This window comes from Siniperca chuatsi, linkage group LG6, assembly GCF_020085105.1.
Source record: "Siniperca chuatsi isolate FFG_IHB_CAS linkage group LG6, ASM2008510v1, whole genome shotgun sequence".
In the NCBI taxonomy this organism is placed as follows: Eukaryota; Metazoa; Chordata; class Actinopteri; order Centrarchiformes; family Sinipercidae; genus Siniperca; species Siniperca chuatsi.
Window position 1 is genome coordinate 11081032 of NC_058047.1, and position 23446 is coordinate 11104477.

General features: G+C 39.7%; 2 protein-coding genes across 19 annotated transcripts in view; both read right to left on the reverse strand.

The window, feature by feature from the left end:
- Positions 1 to 369: 369 nt before the first annotated feature.
- On the reverse strand, positions 370 to 15240 carry LOC122878134 (dipeptidyl peptidase 9-like). Its single transcript, XM_044200504.1, has 21 exons — positions 15056 to 15240; positions 13211 to 13301; positions 12158 to 12402; positions 10712 to 10824; positions 10092 to 10265; positions 9083 to 9251; positions 8873 to 8983; positions 8618 to 8746; positions 8002 to 8063; positions 7803 to 7903; positions 7469 to 7646; positions 7049 to 7208; positions 6311 to 6390; positions 5418 to 5588; positions 4546 to 4681; positions 4174 to 4319; positions 3483 to 3629; positions 3041 to 3193; positions 2772 to 2914; positions 2330 to 2441; positions 370 to 1692 (listed from the first exon to the last, which is right to left on the reverse strand). The coding sequence occupies exons 2-21, from the start codon at positions 13264 to 13266 to the stop codon at positions 1600 to 1602; spliced, it is 2679 nt and encodes an 892-aa protein (XP_044056439.1). The 5' UTR covers positions 13267 to 13301; positions 15056 to 15240; the 3' UTR covers positions 370 to 1599.
- A 2095-nt stretch (positions 15241 to 17335) lies between these two features.
- The window catches only part of dazap1 (DAZ associated protein 1), a 32233-nt gene continuing 26122 nt past the window's right edge, over positions 17336 to 23446 (reverse strand). For 7 of the 18 annotated variants that reach the window (XM_044200514.1, XM_044200509.1, XM_044200519.1 and 4 more), the window contains 4 exons: positions 22751 to 22915; positions 19970 to 20062; positions 19479 to 19526; positions 17336 to 18225 (listed from right to left, as the gene is read on the reverse strand). In XM_044200514.1, the coding sequence (XP_044056449.1) occupies positions 18053 to 18225; positions 19479 to 19526; positions 19970 to 20062; positions 22751 to 22915 (479 nt within the window). In that variant the 3' untranslated portion in view covers positions 17336 to 18052. The other 11 variants (XM_044200520.1, XM_044200516.1, XM_044200517.1 and 8 more) reach the window with 7 other exon arrangements.

Below are 23446 nucleotides of genomic sequence, written 5' to 3' on the forward strand. Positions count from 1 at the left end.
TCTTTGAGGTAAATATATGATTTTGGGTTAGTAAAATTAACTTGAGTTATGTCTCTGTTGAGAGGAGTTGTCCTCATATGCCTCCTGAGGCTTTCTCACTCCTCCTGACCAAATATTTGCATTTTGTTTCTGAATCTGGTGTATTCATTGAGGTTGATTCAATTGGTTAATGTTCTAATTTTAATCACTTTAATTGTGTTTCATCTCCTTTCCCCTAAACTCAATCAAACATAAACCAAACGGCATCAAAACTGTTTATCTACCAATTGCCTGAACTTTTAGGAGACATTTTCTGTTATTTTAGAAAGAAATACATCTGAAATGCTTTTAAAAATAATACATTTCATTTGGTGACAAGACTTTGAAAAAGATTGTTCACTTCGGTTTATTTCTTCAATATCTGAGAGTACATTTAAGCATGTACAGGTCATGATAGCGCATCTTACAGATGGTCATCAGACACACATGTAACAAGGCATTTCATCGTCGTAGGTCCTCAGACAGATTCCCTGATATATACTATATGAGGAGGCGCTCTTAAACTCTTGCAAGGCACCTCAGACTGCCAACAGTTGTGTCATACATCATTTTATAGGTCAATTTGTTGGCACCAAGGCAATTATGTAATATGTGCAAAAGTCCTCAGCAGCAGAAGAAAAAAAAAGCTCCCTGGAAAGTTAAAGCAAGCGAATGAGTGAAACAGTAACAGGTCGCTACATATTTCCATTTATGAATACATAAGAATCCATAAAAATGTTTAATAACACACAATAAAAATGTGGCATGTAACTTTTTTTCTTGTAGATCTGCCAAAGTGCGACACACCACATAAAAAGTAATGTATGATATCACATGAGAGCACAGGCTCAAAGCAAAAACACACTACAGAGAATACAACAAAGGGGGTTAAGAGCTTGCTTGTATGCTCTTATAGAGCTTTACATTTACTAACTTGACTCCAGTGTTTATACACAGACACAGGAAAATTATAACTTTATCAGTTGGGTCCCAGAAAGACAAAGTGAGAGTTCAATAAAATAAAAAAAAAGGAATGGCACAAAAAACAAGAGAGAAATCTCCCAGGCGCAGCAGGTCCACTTCTGTACTTTTTGCATTTCTGACATGTTCTGTTGAAGGTGCAACGAGCAGCATTTTAAAACATCAATGTCACATTGTGATTTATTTTATTTTTTTACTTGTCTGCCATCATCACAATCTCAGGAAGTTTCAGCCCTGTTTGTTTTGGATGAACGGCGCCCTCTGCTTGTTTTGGGGCTTAAAGCAGTCCAGCAGATTTCCCTCCACTGTAAAATACAGTGTAAAGACTACAAGACTTCGTTCACTGATGGTCTCATTTATAGGGTTTATACTACAATTTGAATTTAATCTTGAAATTATTTATTGATGCTAAAATGCTTGTGCACCTTTAAGACTGACAAACAACTCTTGAGGTGTTAAGAGGTTTGGCATAGCTTGAATTTAACAGCGAGTGAAAGAGAAAGTGATGCAGGTTTAAATAAATGGAGGAATGGTAAGGAGGAGACAAGGAGAGGAGGGAAGGAAGCGAGGAAGGGAAGGCTCAGTGTGTAGAAAGGCTTATCAGAGGTTCTGCTGGAGGAAGTGCAGCAGCGTAATCTCGTAATGTTCTCCAGACTCTGGACATCGGATGCTGTGTCGCTCATTTGGATAAACCTGGAAAAACAGAAAAAAAAAACCCCAAAGAATACGTTCAATCATTGTGGGATTTGCTGGATACTTACATGTTTTGCATCAAACTCACTTTTAAATTTCATCTCTTAAATATATTATTTGATCAAACAGTATGATGCATGATGTTAGTGGTTGGTAAAGAAGATTTTTTTATCATTAAGTTTGTAGACGACAACAATCTCAAGGTTTGTAGATTTACTTTTCTTGATTAACGGGAAATTATCAAATACAATGTCTAAACTTTTCCAAATCTTATACTGAAATACAAAAAAAAAAACAACTGCAGAAGCTTTGCACCTTCATCCCTGCTGCTGTCTTGCTTTAGTTTATTTAGGAACAAGAGATGCAAACAAGAAAAAGGTCCAAAATAACAGATTGTCTTGTCTCCATTTTTTGTTTCATACTCATCTTATTTAAATATACTTTGTAATGTGTTGTATGATGACACTGGAGCCGAAACGCATTGGTCTCATGATAAAGTTGTTCTTTATTCTACAAGTGTTGCTTGAGTTTTGACCTCTTCAGACTTTAATTTATGAAAAAACAAAACAAAAAACAATCCAGACTGTTTCACATCTTTATCACAGTCTACACTAAAGTCAGTTTACATGAGTCCTACCTGCAGGTTGTATGGCTTCCCTGCCCGGATGAGTTGAGACACCAGGAAGTTAGTGTGGAAAAAGTGCACATTCTCATCTAGAAACCCATGCAGGATCAGCAATCTGTTGGGCCTGTGTTGAGCACAAAGATCCAATTCTTAGTTTCTTTGCTTATGTTGTTACACCAATTGTTGTTACATGCACATTTGAAGGAAATGTAACCGTTTCTACAGCTAACAGGAAAGAAGGACCACAATCAAATTGTACACTTCTCACTCTACAAACTTCTACCTAGATAAAAAGGTAGATAACACGAGATATAGTATAGTAAAGTAAGGTAAATATAGTAAGAACTGCATTATATAGTGGCCTTTTCTCTCCCAGTTGTCTGGTGCAGTAACAGAATGGTATATTTTAGGCATAAATGCTAAATACAGTGTTTTTTTAAATGACAGCTCTCACTCATTGGGGAGTTTGTCGACATGCAGGGCGACAGAACAAGCCTCGTATCCCTTCTGGTTTTTCTCAGGCGTGTCCAAATATCGCTCTGTGTAGCCAGTGTCGTAAGCCATCCACAAAGTTACTGGAGCTCCTGCAATGGCAACCTGAAAAAACAAAACAAACAAACAGGAGGTCAAACAGAAGCATTATTATTATTATTATTATTATTATTTCTTACCACTAAAAAGTCCATTCGGAAAAGCAGCTAAAAGTGCAGATTGAATATTGACCTTGAAGATGGCGGGTTGGTGGATGAGGCCCATAAGGGAGAGGAAGCCTCCATACGACCAGCCATGGATGGCGACACGACTCAGGTCCACAAACTTGTACTTGTCAGCTACGTAGTGCAAGCCCTCCACCTGGTCTTCGATCTCTACCTGACCCTGATTGGAGGAGAACAGAGAGGTAACTCACCTGGCACCAACACCCTTTACAAATTCATACAATATGCACATGTGTATGAATTTACCTATCCAAGTTCACAAACGTTTACAAACTCCTAAAGTGCTACGACTGCATGAGGACGTAGCTGTTCAATATGTCACATTGCTGCATATCTTATATAGTAATGTGGCCGTAAAACACCAAATTCCATCAGTAAATTAATTAACTTCTTCTATAAAGACATATGAGTAAAACATGTCAATAAAACATGTTATGTGTCATAACTACCATTTTGTCCTTCACAGCTCCTTCAAACTTGAGTCCCCGCTGACAGGAGCCCCGCCCATCGATGACCAGCACAGCGTAGCCCAGAGACGCCAGCGTGCTCAGCCGCAGGTACTTCACTCCTTTATAAGAGTTATTCACTAACTGGACCTGGAAGGAAAGAAAACATGTTCACAGAAATGTCACTTGGTCAAAAAACATTTTAACTAAAGCTTTAACTGTCTGTGGCTTTGACATCATCACAAGTTTGATCCCTGTTGCAGTTATAAGTACTGCTGAAGTGTCCACAAGCAAAACCTCTTACTGCTGTTGATGATCAGCTAAATGCTTAAAAAAAATAAAATAAAAGAAATAATCAGCATCATGCCTTAAATCTAAGCTGTTGTACTATTATTGGTGTAAAGCAGAACTTTTCTGATTTTATCAAACAGAAGTTACAGACAAAACAAAGACAAATGAGTATTAAACCTTTTTAATTAAAAATAAAGAAGTCATTATTTGTTATTTCTTGGTTCAAAAACAGCAGCTAGAGCAAGCGGTGGTTTATTAGGATTTAGATTAACTGCTATGCAGTCATAGTGGATCAAAACACCAAATCCATATTTTCTGCTCATCACATTCTGCTGGGATGCATTCAGCTGACAAAAACACAAAACATGACATGTATCTAATGTGACAGCGGAGGAGATCAAACCTGCGGACCGCCGTAGACAAAGACGACGGTGGGATGCTTCCTGCCGGGGACCACGTTGTGTGGTTTGTACAACATGCCATACAGCTCGAAGCCCGACTTCCCTGTGAAGCTAAAGATCTCTGGAGGAGTGTAGTCGAAGGGGAATCCTGGGGGGAAAAAACAGCAGACACAAAATAAAAAATAAGAATATATACTGATGTAATATAATGCTATAAGAATGTACATTGTGTTTAAAAGTATAAACAGTCAAGTCTCAATAATTTAACTTAATTTAAGTCACTGGATACGAGCATCATCTTAAACAGAAGAAAGAAACTGTCACAGCAGCCAGACAACATTTCATCAAGTCTGAAAGCAGTTTGTTTTCAGTACCAGAGGACTCCATCATGCTCGCCCAGAACTGAGGCTCTTTGTGCAGCGGGTCGCTGTCTGAGCCGTTCAGCTTGTAGATGTGAACACAGGGTGCTGTAGTCAAGCTGCTGTAATGGCTGACAAACATGTCAAAGGTCTGTATGGAGGAAAAACAAAAACAAGACAGGGTTAAACAGCATCAACCAACAATTTATATTTCTGCTGAAATCTGTGGAGGAAGACGAATACAGAAAACTTTTGAAAGCTGATGCCAATACCAATTTTTTTTGAGGGTGCTAATGGATGATATTTTGTGCCACTATTATATATTGTGTCAGAAACAGGAGTGAAACTGTATTTAAATAACTACTAGTACAGTATTATGTCTGTTTCAGGTTTTTCAGAGTTTATTCTAGCTGTGGTCAGACAGAAGCCTCCATCGTATCAGAGGTGAATGACACTGGCTGATTAAAATAAAAGACGAATGTTGTCCCGATAATCTGTCAAATCTGTAAAACCCTAATGTCAATCACAAATCTAAGCTGTAGGACTAGTGCACTAGTGTAACAAGTTGTAATAAGACTTTTTTTTTTAACCACTGCTTGACAACTGCTAGTTGACTTTTCTACAAATGCAAAAGCAAACAAGGTTAGTATGGACAGCATCAGTTATCTGACATTTAAAATTAAGAAAATCAAATAAAAAAACCCCAAATCTTCAGGTTTCCTGAGCAGCTTGTTGTGTGAACGCAGAGAAGAAAAGATGAGGAAAAGTTCCCACTGGTTTAAAACTTTAAAAAAAAGTGCAAAACTACACAGATCTACTGAATTATTGTGATTTATCCCAGAAGGTTGTGTGTGTGTGTGTGTGTGTGTGTGTGTGTGTTGGGATACCTGGCTGACAGAGCAGCTGTGGGAGAAGCCGGGTTTGGTGAGTCGGACGATTTCACCCGGCGAGTCGTAGTTCACAACATAAAGGTGATGCTCAAGAGGAGAGTCTTTGGTTCCCTGGAAGTAAACCAGCTTTGCTGCCTCATCCACCCAAATCTGAGGGCTGGACGAACGCTGCACAAACACCACAGAGCAAGAAAAACTGTTTTGTTAAGACACAAACAAGAAAAAAACAAAAAACAAAAACAATATCTTGGTTTTAAGTTCATTTATTTGCTTCAGTTACTGTACATACCTGTCTTATTCCTTTCTTAATTTGTTCTTATGCATATGTTTTTGCTGTTTGATTTCTGGTGCTTTTATTTTCAAGCACTAAAATGTACTATTTCTACATTATTATTGGATTATACGTATATGGAACCTAAAAACAGGGTTCAGTGCAGCTTGTGATTAAATACTAATAATAATTCTAATATTTCCAAAATCTTATTTTTGTAATTTCATTATTGTTGAGTATATTTTACACTGATATTTCTTTTGTCATATTCTTCACACTGACATTATGAGTATGTGATATAATAATAGGTAGTACACACACTAGCACAGTTACATTTTCACACTCGTTTTTGTTTATTTTCCAAATTAAGACCTCATAACTACCTAATTTATTTCCGTTCCTGTTGCAGGAGCTCTGAAGAACAAACCCTTGAACCGATAACTCTTCTCATGTTAGTGCCTTGCTCGCTGAGACATACTGAATGTTGCCATCATGCAGCGCATGTCAGATGTAATTTACAACTCAGTGTATTGATGAGTGGGTGTGGTGGTTTATTAGTGCTGCCCTGGATACAATTAAATTTCAGTAACCTTGAACAGATATGTGGGCAGGGCTTTACCTTCGCTCCGTGATTGGCCAGCACCTCCCACTCCCCACTGGTTACTGTCACCTCCTCTTTGACCGGACACTTAAAATCATCTGGTGAGAGAGGAGAGAAGATGAGTGGATAAACTGATAAATCGATTGAGTTGCACAGGGAACATTAAATGACTTAACCCTAATACAACCAGTATAACTAATTTCAAAAACATCTTTGCCTGTGGTACCTCAAGGACATACAGTAGTACTGAAATGAGTCAATGAGGAAAGGATTTGTTTACAGAAATAAAAATGAAACTGAAATAAGTCAGGAAAATACATACTACAATAGAAAACCAATTACTCAAACCTAAACTGAAATTAAACAGGCAAAAATAGATTAGAAAGTCAAAATAATTTGAAAAACTGGAATTGTGGTTTATACAGGTTTAAACCAGATCGTCATAAATGTTTGAAAAATGTAGAAAATGAGGAAACTCAAAGCAACCAGTGAAGTTTATTGTTACATGTTTCCTTTTCCCCCCCAAACTGGGCTGAAATCACTGGTTGAATGAATTGGTTGGTATGGTACTGTATGGTTGGGGTTAAATTATAAACAAAACTACAAGGTGTTATAAGTTTTCTTTTCTTTTAATTTCAAAACTTTAAATAATCCATTTTCCTAATTAAAGTAATTAAAGAAAGTAATGACAGCTTCTCTGAGGACATTTTATCTGGTACACCTGAACTATGTATTGGTGCTTGTTGATAGCGTTACCTTCAGAGTGTGTGTAGCCGTTGGCCCAGCTGTAGCTGCCCCGCTTTAACACCGAGGTGATCTTATACAGGTGGCAGAAACCGGTTTTTGATTCGTTTACTGTTATGAAGGAGATCTCATCATCACTAGTTTGGATGAACGGATGAAAGATGTCATGGACCTGAAAGACAAACAAACAGTCATGATGGGTTTTTTTTCCTCCACTGAAAGCTGCACTAAACAAGATTTAAAACATCAACCCATCTTATCAGCATAAATCATAAAGTGGGGCTGCAACAGAGGAAAGAAATCCACAACAAATAACTGATTAAACGCTGCTCACAGTGATAGAAAGCATCACAACTGAGTCAGACATGAGGGGGAAAGCCTTTAGGCTTCAATGTGAACAGAGCCTGAGAAAGATGTGGTGTTGGGCCTCACATTGATCCAGATGTCGCTGGTCTCCTGGTAGATGATGAAGGGCTGGACGGTGTCTCCGAGGGCCTGCAGGCTCTCTTGCCTGCTGGCCTCGTCCTGATGTGCAGGGATGAAGAGCGCTGGAGGCAGCAGGACCAACTGGAGGCGCTGCTGCCGTCGGTCCATCATGACCGCCCATGCACTGACACAGAGAGAGAGGAAGAGTTGTGACGGGTGTGAGCATGTGCAGTACACTGACTTCATGTTACTCAATTCTGGGTTTCCGTGCTTCTGGAGCTTGGTAAAGTTAAAAGGCTAATGGGTGGTGCTTTTAAAAATCACAGGAGAAAAAACGTACTATCGGCCGTCTTTCGTCCATCCGGCTCTGGTGATATATTCGGCACCAGGGAACAGGCTGGTGAAGGGGACAGGGAACTCCTTTTCCTGTGTGCTGACAATCTGAGGGAGAAACACCAACACCAAGCTGACGTTTGAACATTTCTCTGAAGAACTTTCTGGTAAACTAGTACGTTGTGGGGCAATGAACAAGCACTCACTTTGCCGAGATTGTCTGTCCTGATTTCTGCTATTTTGAGAGTAATATTGGGATTCTTGCTGCCTGGATAACAAACAAAACTGAGTTACGTACCAAAATATAAACACCCATGAAACCTTTCTGATATGAACAGAGGTCTGGATAAGCAATGTGAGAAACAGCAGGCCGTTATAAGAGTCATAAACATGTACAGTTTTAAAAAGGTTGCCTGTGGAGTTTTTGACCTCTTGTAGCGCTCTGAATCAGTTTTATTTGTGACGTGACGTGTTGGAGCTAACGTGCCAAGACAGGGAAGAAGAAGACTGCTAGCTAGTAAACATGGACGTAAACAATGCAGGTTTTAAAATGTTCAAATAATCGACTTTGCAAATGTTTGAGGAAGGAAATGCCTTCAACACCTTTGTTAGACTTCAAGTATACACACAATGCGTTTTAGTGAGGAACGCTTAACGTAAACATAACTTTTGTTTGATTACAAGAAAACTCCACAGAGCACCTTTAAAGTGCTTTTTAATCACACAAAACCAGGAAACTACAAATGCATCATATATTTTACAGTGTAAAGCTTTTTTAGCGTGTGTGTGTGTGTGCGTGTGTGTGTGTGTATGTGTGTGTACCTGCGCGTGGGTATCTGTAGACATCCGTCTTACGCTCCTCTAAAGCCGGAGATGGAACATGAATGATCTCAACCTCAGACTCGTCCACCTCCTCGTACAGAATCTGCAGAGTTTTTCCACCATCTGATTCTAAACCAGAGAGAGGCCAGTAAAATCAAAGTTGAGTTTGCTTATAGGAGAATTGAAAACTACTTATATTATGATTATTATGATTCTTGATTGCTAAGAAAATGTGTGTCTCCATGACTCACTCACCTTCGCGAGCAGCTGGTGACCACCAGTATCCGGTGAAGCGGTCAAACTCTTCCTGTGTGACAAAAGTGGCTATACCGGCAGATTTGGGGTCCTCTTTTGGGTTATTAATACCTAAAATAATACAGAGAAAAATAAACACACTGTGGGAAAAAAATCCAAGTACCAGGTAAGACACTCTCTCCAGGATCATCTGATAATCTCAATCCTGACCTTTATGGCAGAAGGTGAGCCTCCTCTCTTCACCCGTCTCAATGCTGGTCACCCAAACGTCGTTGTTGTTGATGAAGCCGATAAAGTTGGGGTCCCCGGGACAGATCTTGGGGTCCATGCGTGTGCCTGAACTCTGGCTCTTAATCTCGACAGGCTGCATAGGAGAAGTCTGCACAAACACACAGAGAAGATGGTGGACATCTGAGGTCACAGCTGCTGTAGTTCTACACTTTGTCATTAACTAAAAAGCATAAAAAAGATCAACATCAGTTCATTTTCGAGTCTGACTAAGAGCAGATTTATGAGCCCAATATTGATATTTTAGTTTTAAAAAATCTGACAACACATCAGACTCATATTTGGTTTTTAATATAATGCAGCTGTCCAGTAAAACCATGTATCTCCAAGTTTGATGATTCTGAATTTTTAAAATCTGAAAAAGAGTCTTCTAAATATCTTTGGGTTTTGGTCAGAAAAAGATATCTGAAGATTGGCTATTTTTCACTATTTTGTGACATTTTATAGAAAGAAACGATTAATCGATCAAGATATGTACAAAGAGGGACATTTTATCGTTGAAAAATGTAATAAGGAAACACGGTTTCTAAATTACCTCTTTGGCATTTCTGTAGTGCAACTACTTGTTACTTATCAGCAGACATATACGCCAATACTGATATATATGTGATAAGCTAATATCAGCCAATAATTACATTAGCATGGCTCTATTCTATACCTGCTTATCCTCTGCAGGGTCGATGGGGTCTGGAGATAAATTTAGGAAACACTGGCCGCGAGGCAGAGTGAAGCCAATTTTTTATGTTTAAGTGTTCATATTCTTACTGGGGAACTCAACAGAGGCCAAAAAGTGACTTAAAATCTTTCCCTCTGGCCAAGGAGTTGTTGAGGTATTGTCCTATTGAGCAACCTTATCAACCCCTGCAGGTCTGTAACTGTCGTTCTGTGCTGTGTGGCAATGAAAGTCCTACTTAACTTTCCTCTAACTCACAATGAAGCTGTTGTTTCCACCATCACGACAGTAGTACAGACTGCTGTTGGCCTGGAACAGGAAGAGGCCGCTGGGTCGGTGGTAATCATAGGAGGTGATGCCAGACACCCCCAAACGTTTCCTCTCTCGCAGCAGCTCCTCCTCCCGCGAGAAGCCCCCGTGGTGAGGGCTGGCCTGAGGTCAGGGGTGACAGGAGGACACACAACGTGACAATGCTGGCCGAGCGAGGTCAATGTCAAAGAAAGTTTGTTCAGGGCATGGAAAACAAACAAACGGTAATAAAACATTACCATACTAAATTAAAAGAGAAGAGGAACACATTCTGTTTATGAAATGAATACAGCCCAGTGTAACAGCTGGATAGCAATGAACATCAATCCCATGGTATGTTATAATATTTTCTTGTAGTCTAAGTGGTGATTATTTTGTCTTTAAGGGGAGAATTACAACAGTAGTTTTAAGCTCCATGAGGAAAGATGCCATTTTGAAAGAGTGGTTCACAATCATCCTCTAAACAATTAAATACTCTTAAAAAAATAATTAAAATCAGGTTCAGATAGGATCAATCACATTAAAATGTCAGAGGGTGGAGGAAGAGGACTAAAAAAAAAAAAAAGCACCTGAAAGTGATCCAGCAGCTGTTTCCATGACAAAACCAATAGAGCATCTTTGCGGACCTTCTTGGGGATATCTGAGTAGAGTAATGCGTTTTCCCTGCTGGCGTAAGGCATTCCTGTAAGAACAGAAAACACAGACCAATTCCAGCTAACCTGTCACGTTTTACTGAGAAATCGACTCGTCAGCTACATGTACAGTGAGTATCAACAAGCTCAGCCAGCTTTGTATTCTGGTCTGTCTTCCACAACAGTGCGTATGAAAACTGGTTTTTGCTTCCTGTCTGTATGATGGTTAAACGCTGGTGCAAAATGGCAGATTCAGAAAAAAGCTATTTTTATTCTCACACCAAAGCCACAGATGTATTAGAAAGCTGAAACATTTTCTGCTGCCAAATATTACAGTATTCTAACTGTGCAGTCCACAGGAGTAAGACAAACTCCAGTAATTAGCCATTTTAAATGAATTAAAGTAGACAAAGCTTTAAAGTGAGACTATGTAACTTTTGCTGAACAGTGGCCACGAGTGGCAATTACGGTATAATGGTAAATGCTTAAATGTAGCATAAAAATAAAAATAAAGTAAAGAAGACTCATAAAGTACTGATTTAGTAATGTCAGTTTTACAGCAACTCTAGCTAACATTAGCGACCACGGCTACTGGAACAAAGGTGCCTGGAGCAGCAAAATCCCTGTGTGTGTTGAACTGAACCACTGTGGGTTTTATTGCTTATGAATTCAACTTTTCATTTTGTAAAACGAAGATTGTGTCATTTTTTCCCCCCAAAAGTTACACAGCATTACATTGCTTCAAGGTCTAAATGCTAAAGGAGTATTTAGAGCAGGCAACAATTGCTGCCGTCCTGGCATGACTGCTTGTATGGTCACAACAACCGAGTTACCGTGGGTACAGGTCTTACAGAATCTATGTAGTGCACATTACACCACTTGACACAGCTCTGAAAATGACGTCACACACTGGAATAAGCTGCTTCAGACATGGCAGCAAAGAACAGCAGCCATTTTGCAGAAATTCTGTGCACTGTAGCTGCAACAGAAAAAAGCAGAAAGATGGCCACAAAGCAAAATGGTGTCCCTAGTTGAGTTTCACGTTTTCTCCAGCACACACTGACTAGATCCACTGCAGCTCTTTGGATATCAAAGCTTAAAAACAGTTGCAGGCTGGCAACTGTGACTCACCAGCTGCATCCACAGACTATTTACAGAAGCATGTTACCTTTCAAAGTGACTGAAAGGAAGCAACTGAATCTGCAGGCACCCGCTAAAGGCAGCTTATCTGAGCTGGGTTTTATTAATTTTATTTTACTTTACATTTGTTGTAGAAAATGACATTATTTGGCACTCAGCATGTTTTCATTTCAGATCCTGCCTGAAAATGAATACATTTTTCAACAACTGTGACAGATCCCAGCCTTCAGGTCCCGAGCTCACCAAGGTAGTAGATGCGGTGAGAGTGCGGACTGCTCTCGTCCTTCGGGATGAACTGGAAGTCATGTGGTGCCTTGTTGATGACCACGCCTGTGTTCTTGCGGCTGTTGTGGATGATCTTCCGCAGACCATCCCATGTATGCTTCTCCACCTGGAAATGGGTGGGATTCACGTCCTCCATCTCCACCACCTCTGTGCTGTCCGAGAGCTCGTCCACCCCCATCATACCTGCCAGTTGGTCTTTGACACTGCGGACAGACACTCAGACTGATCAGCTCAGATACGTCTACAGTAAATCACAGTGGAAAAGTAACACTAGCAAACTGCCAAATATATATCTTTGATTGAGGACAGTTTAATTTATCTACTAAATCAGACAATCTAGGATGGAGAACATGGTAAAATTACTACTCATCAGTATGTTAGTCTGCTAACTTTAGCATTTAGCTCAAAGCAACGATGTGCCAAGGTACAGCCTCACAACATGGCTGTAGACTCTAATATTTATAACAATAATTACTATTACAAACTTTATTCATTAAGCACTTTCCAAACCAGTTACAAAGCGCTTTACATGGGAAAAAAGCATGATAAATCCATTCAGCACAATAAAAATGTTAATAAAATCAGGCCACTAAGAGCACAGAATGAAACAGAATAAAATACACAATAAAATAATATAAATTAGATACAAATAGAACAGATAAAACATATTAGAACTACAGTGAAACAAACCAATGACATTAATAAATGTTTTTAAAAGATTTTAGATAGTGATTTTTGAAGTGATAGTGATTCTGCAAGCCTCAGATCTTAGTCAGCATTTTCCATTTACCAGCATCTACCTCTTTTCATTAATACATTTTCCCAGCACTATTAAAATGTCAAATGACAGATTTTGCCCTTCAGGTCATTTTCTAACATATAGAATTGATCTTTTTTGGCAGCAAACACCATGGAAAAACCTTGCTTTGACTAAAAAATTTCATTTAATCAAAATGAATGAAAATTAAAACCATGGTTCAGACTGCTGTTAGGGGGAAAAACGTCCCATACCTTTCCTGGCCGTCTTCTGTTTTGTCTTCAATTTTCAGCCTCTTTACTCTGTGCATTAACCGTCCAACAACCCCGGACCAGACCCGACACCCTGTGGGAAAACAGGTGAACACATGAGAGCTGAAGAGGTTTGTTTCAAGTTAAAACAAATTCCACACTGTTTACATAGCAGCACCTGGTCTAACCGACAATCAAATCATTTAAACAGATCTGTGAAAACCTAGACCATGCCCTTAGCTAAGCTCACGTGCTACGAACAGTGAAACTGTTACTGAGGTGACGCCCCATTCACGGCAGACATCTCTGTGCTGCTTCATCGAGAGAAGCTGCTGCTGCTCTTCAGCCGACCGCCGCCACACTTCAACGCCTGTGTCATAACTGTGGCAAATGTTACACTGTTACTCCACATTTTACTGTAGGCTGGTCTGTTCCCTGGGGCCCAAATCAAGTGCACATTGTACAGAAGTTCATTCCCAGAAAACACTTCAGCAGCTCCATGAACACCAATTCATGTGTTATCAGATCTGTCAAAAGCAGAAATCTCATACATCATGATGCAGGGAAACATGGCCATAAAATAAGTGTGAAAGTTCATTTTTTGACATTCAGTCATTCTCCTGCATATATATATATATATATATATATATATATAATATATAAAAAATGACCACCTGTTACATGATATGATCACAGACCCATCTCCATGACAACTGATTAAACTCCATCAACTGATGAAGGGCATAGGATGGAGTTAAAAGCTCCAGAAAAATCTTTAAAGTGGACCTTGAGTTTAGATTTTTTTGTCTTTGTTTTTTTATCTATATACAGTATTTCTCCGTAACTGCATTGAAACAACACTATTCCTTGGTCTGTCTATTCTGATGATGATGTTTTATGATTATTATTTCTTATTACTTTATTCTACTTCACTTTAGTCTGATTTACTTTCTCTAAGATATATATACAGTCTTATAAATGGTTTTAATGTGTTTAAATGCTGTAAGAAAAGCACTTTGGACTGCCATTATGTTTGCAAGTGCCACACACACACACACACACACACACACATCACCATCTGGATGGCAAATTAAAAAAAAAAAAAAAAATCACTAATCACATTTGTTATTTTTTACACTGCATGAACTAAATGATTTAGTACATAAAATATTATTTGACACTAACCAGTGAGATGCATCACTGTTAACAAAAAATGTTTAAACTGAAAGCAAAAATACTTCCTTGAACTGGATACCCAAAAACCGTGGTGCTGAATGAGTCTACTTTGTAGACTACTTTGTTTGGTTTTATTATTGGTTACTGTTGATATGTGACTTCAATAACTTCTATTGACAAACCTTAATATTGGTTTATTTGATCATGAACTCATCTAATATGACACCCCATATATAAAAAAAGAAGCTAAGAAAACCTCATTGTGGTATTTTCGCAGATCTCATGTATCATGCTCTTAGTTTGTACATATTGTATGTTTTCTAGCATCCGTGTAAAAATCTGTTTTTGTTACAGACAGCAAATAGTTTTAGTTCCCTTTCTGACACATCAGCTAGATGAAGCTAAATGTCCACAAACTGACCGGCAGCTTCTCAACACACACACACAGAGAGAGACAACATCTGAGTGTGTCCTCCCCATCAAACCTGACAAACCCTAATTATACAAAAATTAAAACCCTGTGTGTGTATATACTGTACGATGCCTGGAGCTAGACAGTTAGCCTCCCATAAGCAGGGACTGGCGATTTGTTAGCTAACACAAGTTATCAAAACAGCACTTCCAGACAGAAACAAAATCAAAACAGTCAACACTCATTCATTTTTATCTTACACTTTCTGCCCAAAAGTCTTGACGGATTTTCTCCTTTTGCAGAGGGGACGCCCGTGTTGAAAGCGACGGTCAGTGTCTGAATAAATTACAATAGTCAACTACTTTCCAGAGAGCAGGTAGCTTAATGCTAATATGCTAACAACGCGGAACGACACAAGATTACAGCCTTTAACCCGGAAATGATCCGTCAAGTTCGTTTCTGCCTATTGCGTTAATTTATTTGCATAAACAGCTTTTATTTCTTTTAACCTGCTTTTAAAGCTGCTTTTTTTTTTAAAGTTTACAGCAGAAATAAGCGTCCTGCTATTCCGTGGAAATATCAAACCATTTAATAGAAGAAATTCAGAAATCCTTGGTCTTTTCTTTAAAGTTCTTAAAATCAAATGAATACTGGTGAGATTTCAGCTTAAACCTTGGTTTGATCTCAGAAAAGGTACCATTGACTCCTGTCTTTGCTTTAGGGCTGCAACTAATGATCATTTTCATTGTCGATTAATCTGATGATTCTTCTTCTTTTCCTTTCAGGGGTCGCCACAGCGAATCATGTGCCTCCATCTAACCCTGTCCTCTGCATCCTCTTCACTCACACCCATTAACTTCATGTCCTCTCTCACTACATCCATAAATCTCCTCTTTGGTCTTCCTCTAGACCTCCTGCCTGGCAGCTCCTACCTCAGCATCCTTCTACCAATATATTCACAGTCTCTCCTCTGAACATGTCCAAACCACCTCAATCTGGCCTCTCTGACTTTATCTCCGAAACATCTAACATGAGCTGTCCCTCTGATGTACTCATTCCTGATCCTGTCCATCCTCGTCACTCCCAAAGAGAACCTCAACATCTTAAGCTCTGCTACCTCCAGCTCTGCCTCTTGTCTTTTCTTCAGTGCCACTGTCTCTAAGCTGTACAACATCGCTGGTCTCACCACCGTCTTGAACACCTTTCCTTTCATTCTTGCTGATACTCTCTTATCACACAACACACCTGACACTTCTCCACCCGTTCCAACCTGCTTGCACTCGCCTCTTCACCTCTTTTCCACAGTCTCCATTGCTCTGAACCGTTGACCCTGAGTACTTAAAGTCCTGCACCTTCTTCACCTCTGCTCCCTGTAACCTCACCGTTCCACCTGGGTCCCTCTCATTGACGCACATGTATTCTGTCTTACTGCGGCTAAGCTTCATTCCTCTGTTTTCCAGAGCAGACCTCCATCTCTCTAGATTTTCCTCCACCTGCTCCCTGCTCTCACTACAAATCACAATGTCATCCGCAAACATCATAGTCCATGGAGTTTCCTGTCTAACCTCATCTGTCAGCCTGTCCATCACCAGAGCAAACAAGAAGGGGATCAGAGCCGATCCTTGATGCAGATCCACCTCCACCTTGAACTCCTCTGTCACACCTACAGCACACCTCACCACGGTCTTACAGCTCTCATACATGTCCTGCACCACTCTAACATACTTCTCTGCCACTCCAGACTTCCTCATACAATACCACAGCTCCTCTCTCGGCACCCTGTCATACGCTTTCTCTAAATCTACGAAGACACAATGCAACTCCCTATGACCTTCTCTGTACTTCTCCATCAGCATCCTCAAAGCAAATACTGCAGCTGTTGTACTCTTTCTAGGCATGAAACCATATTGCTGCTCACAAATGCTCACCTCTGCCCTTAGGCTAGCTTCCACTACTCTTTCCCACAACTTCATTGTATGGCTCATCAGCTTTATTCCTCTGTAGTTGCCACAGCTCTGCACATCTCCCTTGTTCTTAAAAATTGGCACCAGTACACTTCTCCTCCATTCCTCGGGCATCCTCTCACTCTCCAAGATCTTGTTAAACAAACTAGTCAGAAACTCTACTGCCACCTCTCCTAGACACTTCTGATTATTTTCTCTATTACTCAATCAATCGTTATTCTATGAAATATTTAAAAAATAGTCAAAAACAGTTTTTGAGAGATCTACAATTGTCTCTTTTTTGTCTGATCAACAGTCCAAAACTCAAAGATGTTTAATTTACAATTACGTCAAACAGAGAAAAACAGCAAATCTTCACATTAGAGATGCTGGAACCACCATTTTTTGTTTTTGTTTGAATTTTTACTTGAGAAATGACTGAAACGATTTATCATCAAAAGGGTGCCGATTAATTACCTATCAGTCTACTAATGGATAAATCGACTAATTGTTTCAGCTCTACTTTGCAGGTCTTCCACTGAAACACCAAAAGCAAACGCATCCACAACCAAATACAAACATCTGGGACAAGCACTGTATCCTTAAAACATTTATTTTTGTAATAATTTGTCCTTTTTTTCTTTTTGCGTAAGTGCAAAAAATGCACCGAAAAGAGCCACCTGAGGGAAGTCTACATCTTTAAATAAAAAAACAAGCAAAGTGTACATTTATAGTACAAAATTCTCTTTTTAAAAAATTGCACAGTTTGTGTATAATATATATATTCATAATCTCCATTTTAAACAAACGTTAAAGGCTCAGAAAGTAAACAAAATTCACCAAATGAAAAATAAAAACATTTTTTCCCTAGAATTTAAAGCTGAGGAAACTTGAGACCCTGTTTTCATTTGTGTCCACCATAAATATACATATTTATATGCAAGTCTCTTTACATATAGTCTCTGTGCTAGTGTTTGACCAGACAATCAAAATTATTGCAAAGTAGTTTAGTTCTACTATAAAACATGGGGTTGGGGGTGGGAGGGATAAAAGCTTCTTTCTGCTGAAGGTTCCTTAAGTTATGCAAAAAAAACAAAAAAAAAACCCTGGGTTTCTTTACACCCCTTTTGAATTTACTGGAATCCCTGCTTTCACAAAAGGTTTATGTTTCACAAACTGTGTGCATTCAACATTTCCATAGAACAATCCAGAACTCCAGTTTTGCTTTTTAGCGAGAACACACATTTCCCTGACTTCTTTTTTTTTTGTTTTTGTTTTTAAACTTTACACAGCGGCCCTGCGCAGAGGTGGTGGTCAGCGTCGATATGGGTGGAAGCCCTGTACGTTGTGGTTCTGCCCTCTGCCGAATGCACTGGCGGCAGGCTGGGGGGCGGCGGTGGGCTGTGCTGTCGGGGCCCCGTACGAGGCCGTCGGCTGGTTGGGGTCTGCGAAGCTGTGGCCGAAGGCTGTCAGGTCCTGCCCGTACCCTGAGGAGGACGACAGAGAGCAGAGAGCCGGAGAGAGACAGGAGGATTTTAATGTCAGGGTCACCAGACGGTGTTTAGGGAGAAGCCTTACTGCTTTAAAAAGGTATAAAAGTTTCACAATTTTAATGTTAAGGAAAAATCCACCCCCTTACCCTAACACTATACAGTGTAATCCAATTATCTTTGGTTAAATATTTTTGGGGAACAACAATTGTGCTGTCAAAGTCTACTGCATCAATCAAAATGGTTATCATGCAGCATCTACTTTATAACCAGCCTTCAATACCCATGCATTTTTTTCCCTGATAATCAGTAGATAAATTTAATAGGCTGTTTTGTCTTAGCAGATGTTGTTTTATTTTTACTTTATTAAATCTTGACTAGATCTAAAAAGATTTATTTCTTGTTATGGTTTGTTTGTCTATGAAGGGCTTTGATATGTGTTTGGGATAAATTGCTGTATACGTAAATTAACATTGACATACCAAACTAAATGGACCAAGAAATGCAATGTGCATTTTGAAAAAGAGTTTAAAGGTTTCATGGTGGATTTTTCCTCTAGATTCAAATACTGTATTCCGTCAATGAGCCCTTTAGTGTTGAAAATTATTATATAAAATGTTAAAATGTATAGAGACAAAAATGACAATTCCAGGGGAATTTAATAGTTTAAATTTAATCATTTAAAATGGGCTTCATTGAGGAAGACAATCTCTAGATTCTCTTGATGATCAGTGCAACACGCACAATGTTCTTCTATTCAGACACTGGATGGCACCACCTCCCTGCAAACAGACATGGGAACCAAAGTGACACCCAGGGACGGAAACTAATCTGCATCTGAAAAAATGGCTGGTGCAACCCAAAATTAAGCAGCCACTGTCCAAGCCAAAGGACCTTTAAGGTTTGCTACCAAATGGTTGGTAGAATTTGAAAACCATTTGCAGCCATATCTTTCCAGCATCTTGCTGGTGACTGGTTATTTTCCTGCCCTGGTAACATCCAGTTAGCACTGATTTTGAAATGTCACCAATAAATACTGGAGTGGGGAACGTTATAGATAGCTGGAATGGAAAGACAAGAGAAAGAAAGAGAAAGAAAGAAAAAAGGGGGAAAAGTTAGAAAATACAACACATTTCTTTTGGGGTGCTCAAAGTGCTCCACGATCGGAACAAAAATAAGAAATATGAAGAACAGGGAGCGGTCCCAACAGGACCGCCGACAGAAGAATCAGAAAGAAATTGGAAATTTACTGGCATCGTGTCCTCCTTTAAATCTTCTTTCCTTTCTCACCCCTTTAGCTATAATGTGGAGACAGTACATTGGGAAAAAACAACGGGTGAATGGACTGCTGATGCATAGGGACAACTGGACCATGAACAAATTTCAATTAGATCATCCTTTTATAATCAGCAAAGCAATGCGTAGAGAGAGAGTGGACAAAAAAGGAGGACATGGTTAGTCTTGTTATAGTAAAGCTACAGCCGCTGAGGGACATGCTTAGCGCTTCAAATGCCAATTTTCAATGTAAATTTCTTTCAAATCCACTCAGCTGATGGCACTCAGTCGATGGCTGTGTTTTACTATACTAGAGTACACGCAGTAATTTGTATGTACATGCAAAATGTACATGCAAAATACGAAACACAAAGCAAAAGAGGAAAAGCAGGCTGCAGCTCTATAAACACTACAGTACTGAACAAATGCTACTTTTGTGGTTGGAGAAGACGATGCTGGCACCTACCTGCACTATATCCTCCCTGCTCATCCTGACCATAACTGTGAGAAGGACGCGTTGGTCCGTAGGCAGAGGGGTCCTGAGGGTAGTTACCCAAGCCTATCAGGGAGATGAGGAGACCAGGTTGACTGAACCCAGATACTGCTGGCCGACTACTTTACATAGTTGCCCCCTTACTGAGCTAACAGAGCTGTACATTTATATTCATTTACTGCGTCTGCACTATGCTTGGAGAGGCATCACTGCTCAGCTTCATCTGGAAGTCAAACAAAATTGAGTGTGAGTGTGTGAGCTATCTGCTAGCACGCCTGACGTTTTATCATGCCAGCCTGGTCTCATGAAATTTTGTGAAATGTGCATGATATGCTAAGATGCAAGTAACGTGAGAAATACGTTTTCCTACCAAGAATATATTACGAGACGGAGGCAACTAGAAACAGGAGGTAGAACCATACCAGTGGTTTTGCATGTTGTAGTCCATAAAATATGACTTGTATATATGTCACATTGTTGCCAAACATTTTCCAAAGAATGCCATAAGTTTCTAGATTGATCTCCTATCTTCCAAGCCGCCATTGGTTTCCATTAATTTCAGCATGCTGACAATCAACTTGAAACTGACTTGAAACTTGATTCATCTTTGTGTCACATTACGTTGTTTTGTGTACTCCAGTTGTGAGCACTGACCATTTTTCAAAACTTTCGGTTCTGAGTATCATGACATCAAAAGGAGTGCTAAGAGAACTCTCCTTGCTGGGTCATTCGAGGACATTTCAACATCCCACAGCTGCCAAAAAGCACTCCTATGAGCTATATTGTTGAAAAAAAAAATCTAATCTATAAAACAAACATAGACATAACTCAAAGGACAATGTGAAGTTTCTTGCATTAAAATAAGTTGCTCTTCAGCAGTCAATTCTCAAATTTCTTGAATGCACCAAGAAATTTTGATTACAAAAAAGTCAACAAAATGAGGCAATCGCGTTTCAGCTGTCACAGTGTACTGTAATAAAAGTAAAGCCAGTGCCTTCCTGGAAGGTGGGAATCATTAAACTATATGGTATGCATTTGAAAATGATTGGCATTGAATTAAATATTAATGAGTTAAAACATGCAAAACGACTGGTTTGAGCTTCACTATAACCAAATTATTTGAACTCCCTAACTCCGCATAAGCCAAACTTAGCCTTAACCGAACACAAAATGTGCTTTATTTGTCTGACCTCAACCATTTATTAATCTTACACAGGTAAAAATATCATCCAGTTCCTCCTATCGTCACATAAACATGGTGGAGGTGTGTGATTTGTGTCTACAACACCAACATCATCAGCGTTTCTAATTTTCTGCTCATTTCACAAAAATGTGACACTGTGTTGCTACTACTGACTTTGATTACTGGACTAAGTGCCTGAACAGGTAGCGGACACTAAATGCAAAAAGCTGGATGGAAGATAAGCACAAGCAGGAAACACTGAACAAGATGGGCACCTGTCATGACTGACAGCGATCACGACTGCTGTAAATGTAAATCCAGCGTGTCAAGCAGCTGTAAGCCATATCAGAAGAAAAATACCAGCCAGCCAAAAAACTGAATGAGGCCTCTGAATGAACATCTGACTCTTATCTGACTGTGTGCTTACGTGACTGAATGGGTGAATTTTGGATGAAGACCGAGCTTGTTCCTTTTCAGTGAATGCTGGTTAGTTTGCTCGATCTTCATTTTGGTTCAGAGCTGAAAACCTCCAGCTACCAACCTCCTCTTGTGCTCTCAGCATGATCTCAAACCCTTAATCCTGCATGAGTATACAGTATGTTACAGAGAAATCACATAAATTAATAAGGCACATCATTCTCTAAATTGACACTAGAGTGGCTTGATTAAATGTCTTATTTTTAAGTCCCTACATGCTGACTGAAATCTGGCTGAACGCTGTCCAAAGGTAATATTAGACTAGAGAGCAGTCCAGCTCAAAGACCACAAAGTAAAACCTACACTCACACACACACACACACACTAGTAAAAGTCTTACTTTCACAAGACTCTAATCTCATGTACTGTATCTACAAGGCAGAGGGGCAAAGTTCACATTTTGCAGAAAAGCATGCAAAGCTCCAGAGTGATAAATTGATGGACATGTTGAACAATTTTTGATAGGTAGCTTGGCAGGTTGGACATGCCTGATTCCACTAATAAGGTTTCATGGGCGTCATATTGTCATGCTGGTGCTCTTCTATTGCGATTCGTGCCAAGACCAGGAAAAGATCCAGCACAGTCATCAACAGGGAGGAAGAGGAGGAGGTGTAGGAGGGAGTAATTAAAAGGTAGGAATATTTGAACCAAGTCAAATGTCTAGTATAGTCAGTCAAGAGAAGGTTGCGCTCTCTTGAAAATCTAAATAAAATATAAATGCAAAAAAAAAAAAAAAAAACATTGCACGGCAGGATGATCTAATTCAAACCTACCAAGACCTACCAATCTTTTTACCAATCCACGGCCCAGCTGAAATATGGTGAAACTGGATGTGGTGAAACTTCAGCAGCATCTTCACGGCAGAGCCAGAGGGGTTCATGTATGCAAGAAGCATGTATGCATGTGTAGCTGTTCAAGCTAAATGGTACCAAGAGCAAGCTCCTGCTTGTCTAAGGGCTGTAGATATGCACTTAAATGAGCTGTAGTTGCATCCAATAAAATATCCAGGGAGATGGGCAGGGCCGAGGGGTGAATAAAAATTAAATGGGAGAGAAAAGGGCAGCAAACTGCTTAATGCACAATGCTTTTCTTACCATACTGGCTATAAGGGAAGTCAGGCTGCCCAGTGGGAGCTTTGCTCAAGTCCTGAGTTGGTGTGGTGGCGGGGGCAAAGCCAAGCGTTGCAGTTCCTGGAGTGTTGGGCGGAGGAGGAACCTGTGGAGCATACTGGTCTGCTTGGGGTGTGCCGAAACTGTAACCTGTTGGAAAGTAATAAGATCATTTCGCTGACTTCCTAGTGTCGCTTTTTTACAGATGGTATGCTGAGTACAAAAGGTCCTGGACCAGATGACCCTGGTTAAAGCCCAGTGTTGGTGTCATTGAGTAAAACACAAAATCTCTTCCATGTTCAGTCTTCAGTTGCAAAATCTAGTTGACCACGCCGTACCATCATACAAAAACCACTACTGGTCAAGATATTAATCCATTTCTCCACCAAATCTCTTCTTATTTTATGCTGTAAGAACACAAGTTGTACGTCCACGTCTTTTATAAATATCAGCTGCCAGATCAAATTGTGACCACTCTGCAAACACATTTGTGACGGATCATTTTGGGCTTCTTTCACACTGGTTTTAGCTTACTATGTCTGCTAACAGGTTTAACTGGTGGAAGGTAATAATTCCCCACAGGCTTTTTTAAGCAACATTTCATAAAAGGCTGAATATCTGTGAGTCATGCTGTCCATCTCTGATAAGGTGGAGGTTCCTCCCTGACGATAGCAACAGCAA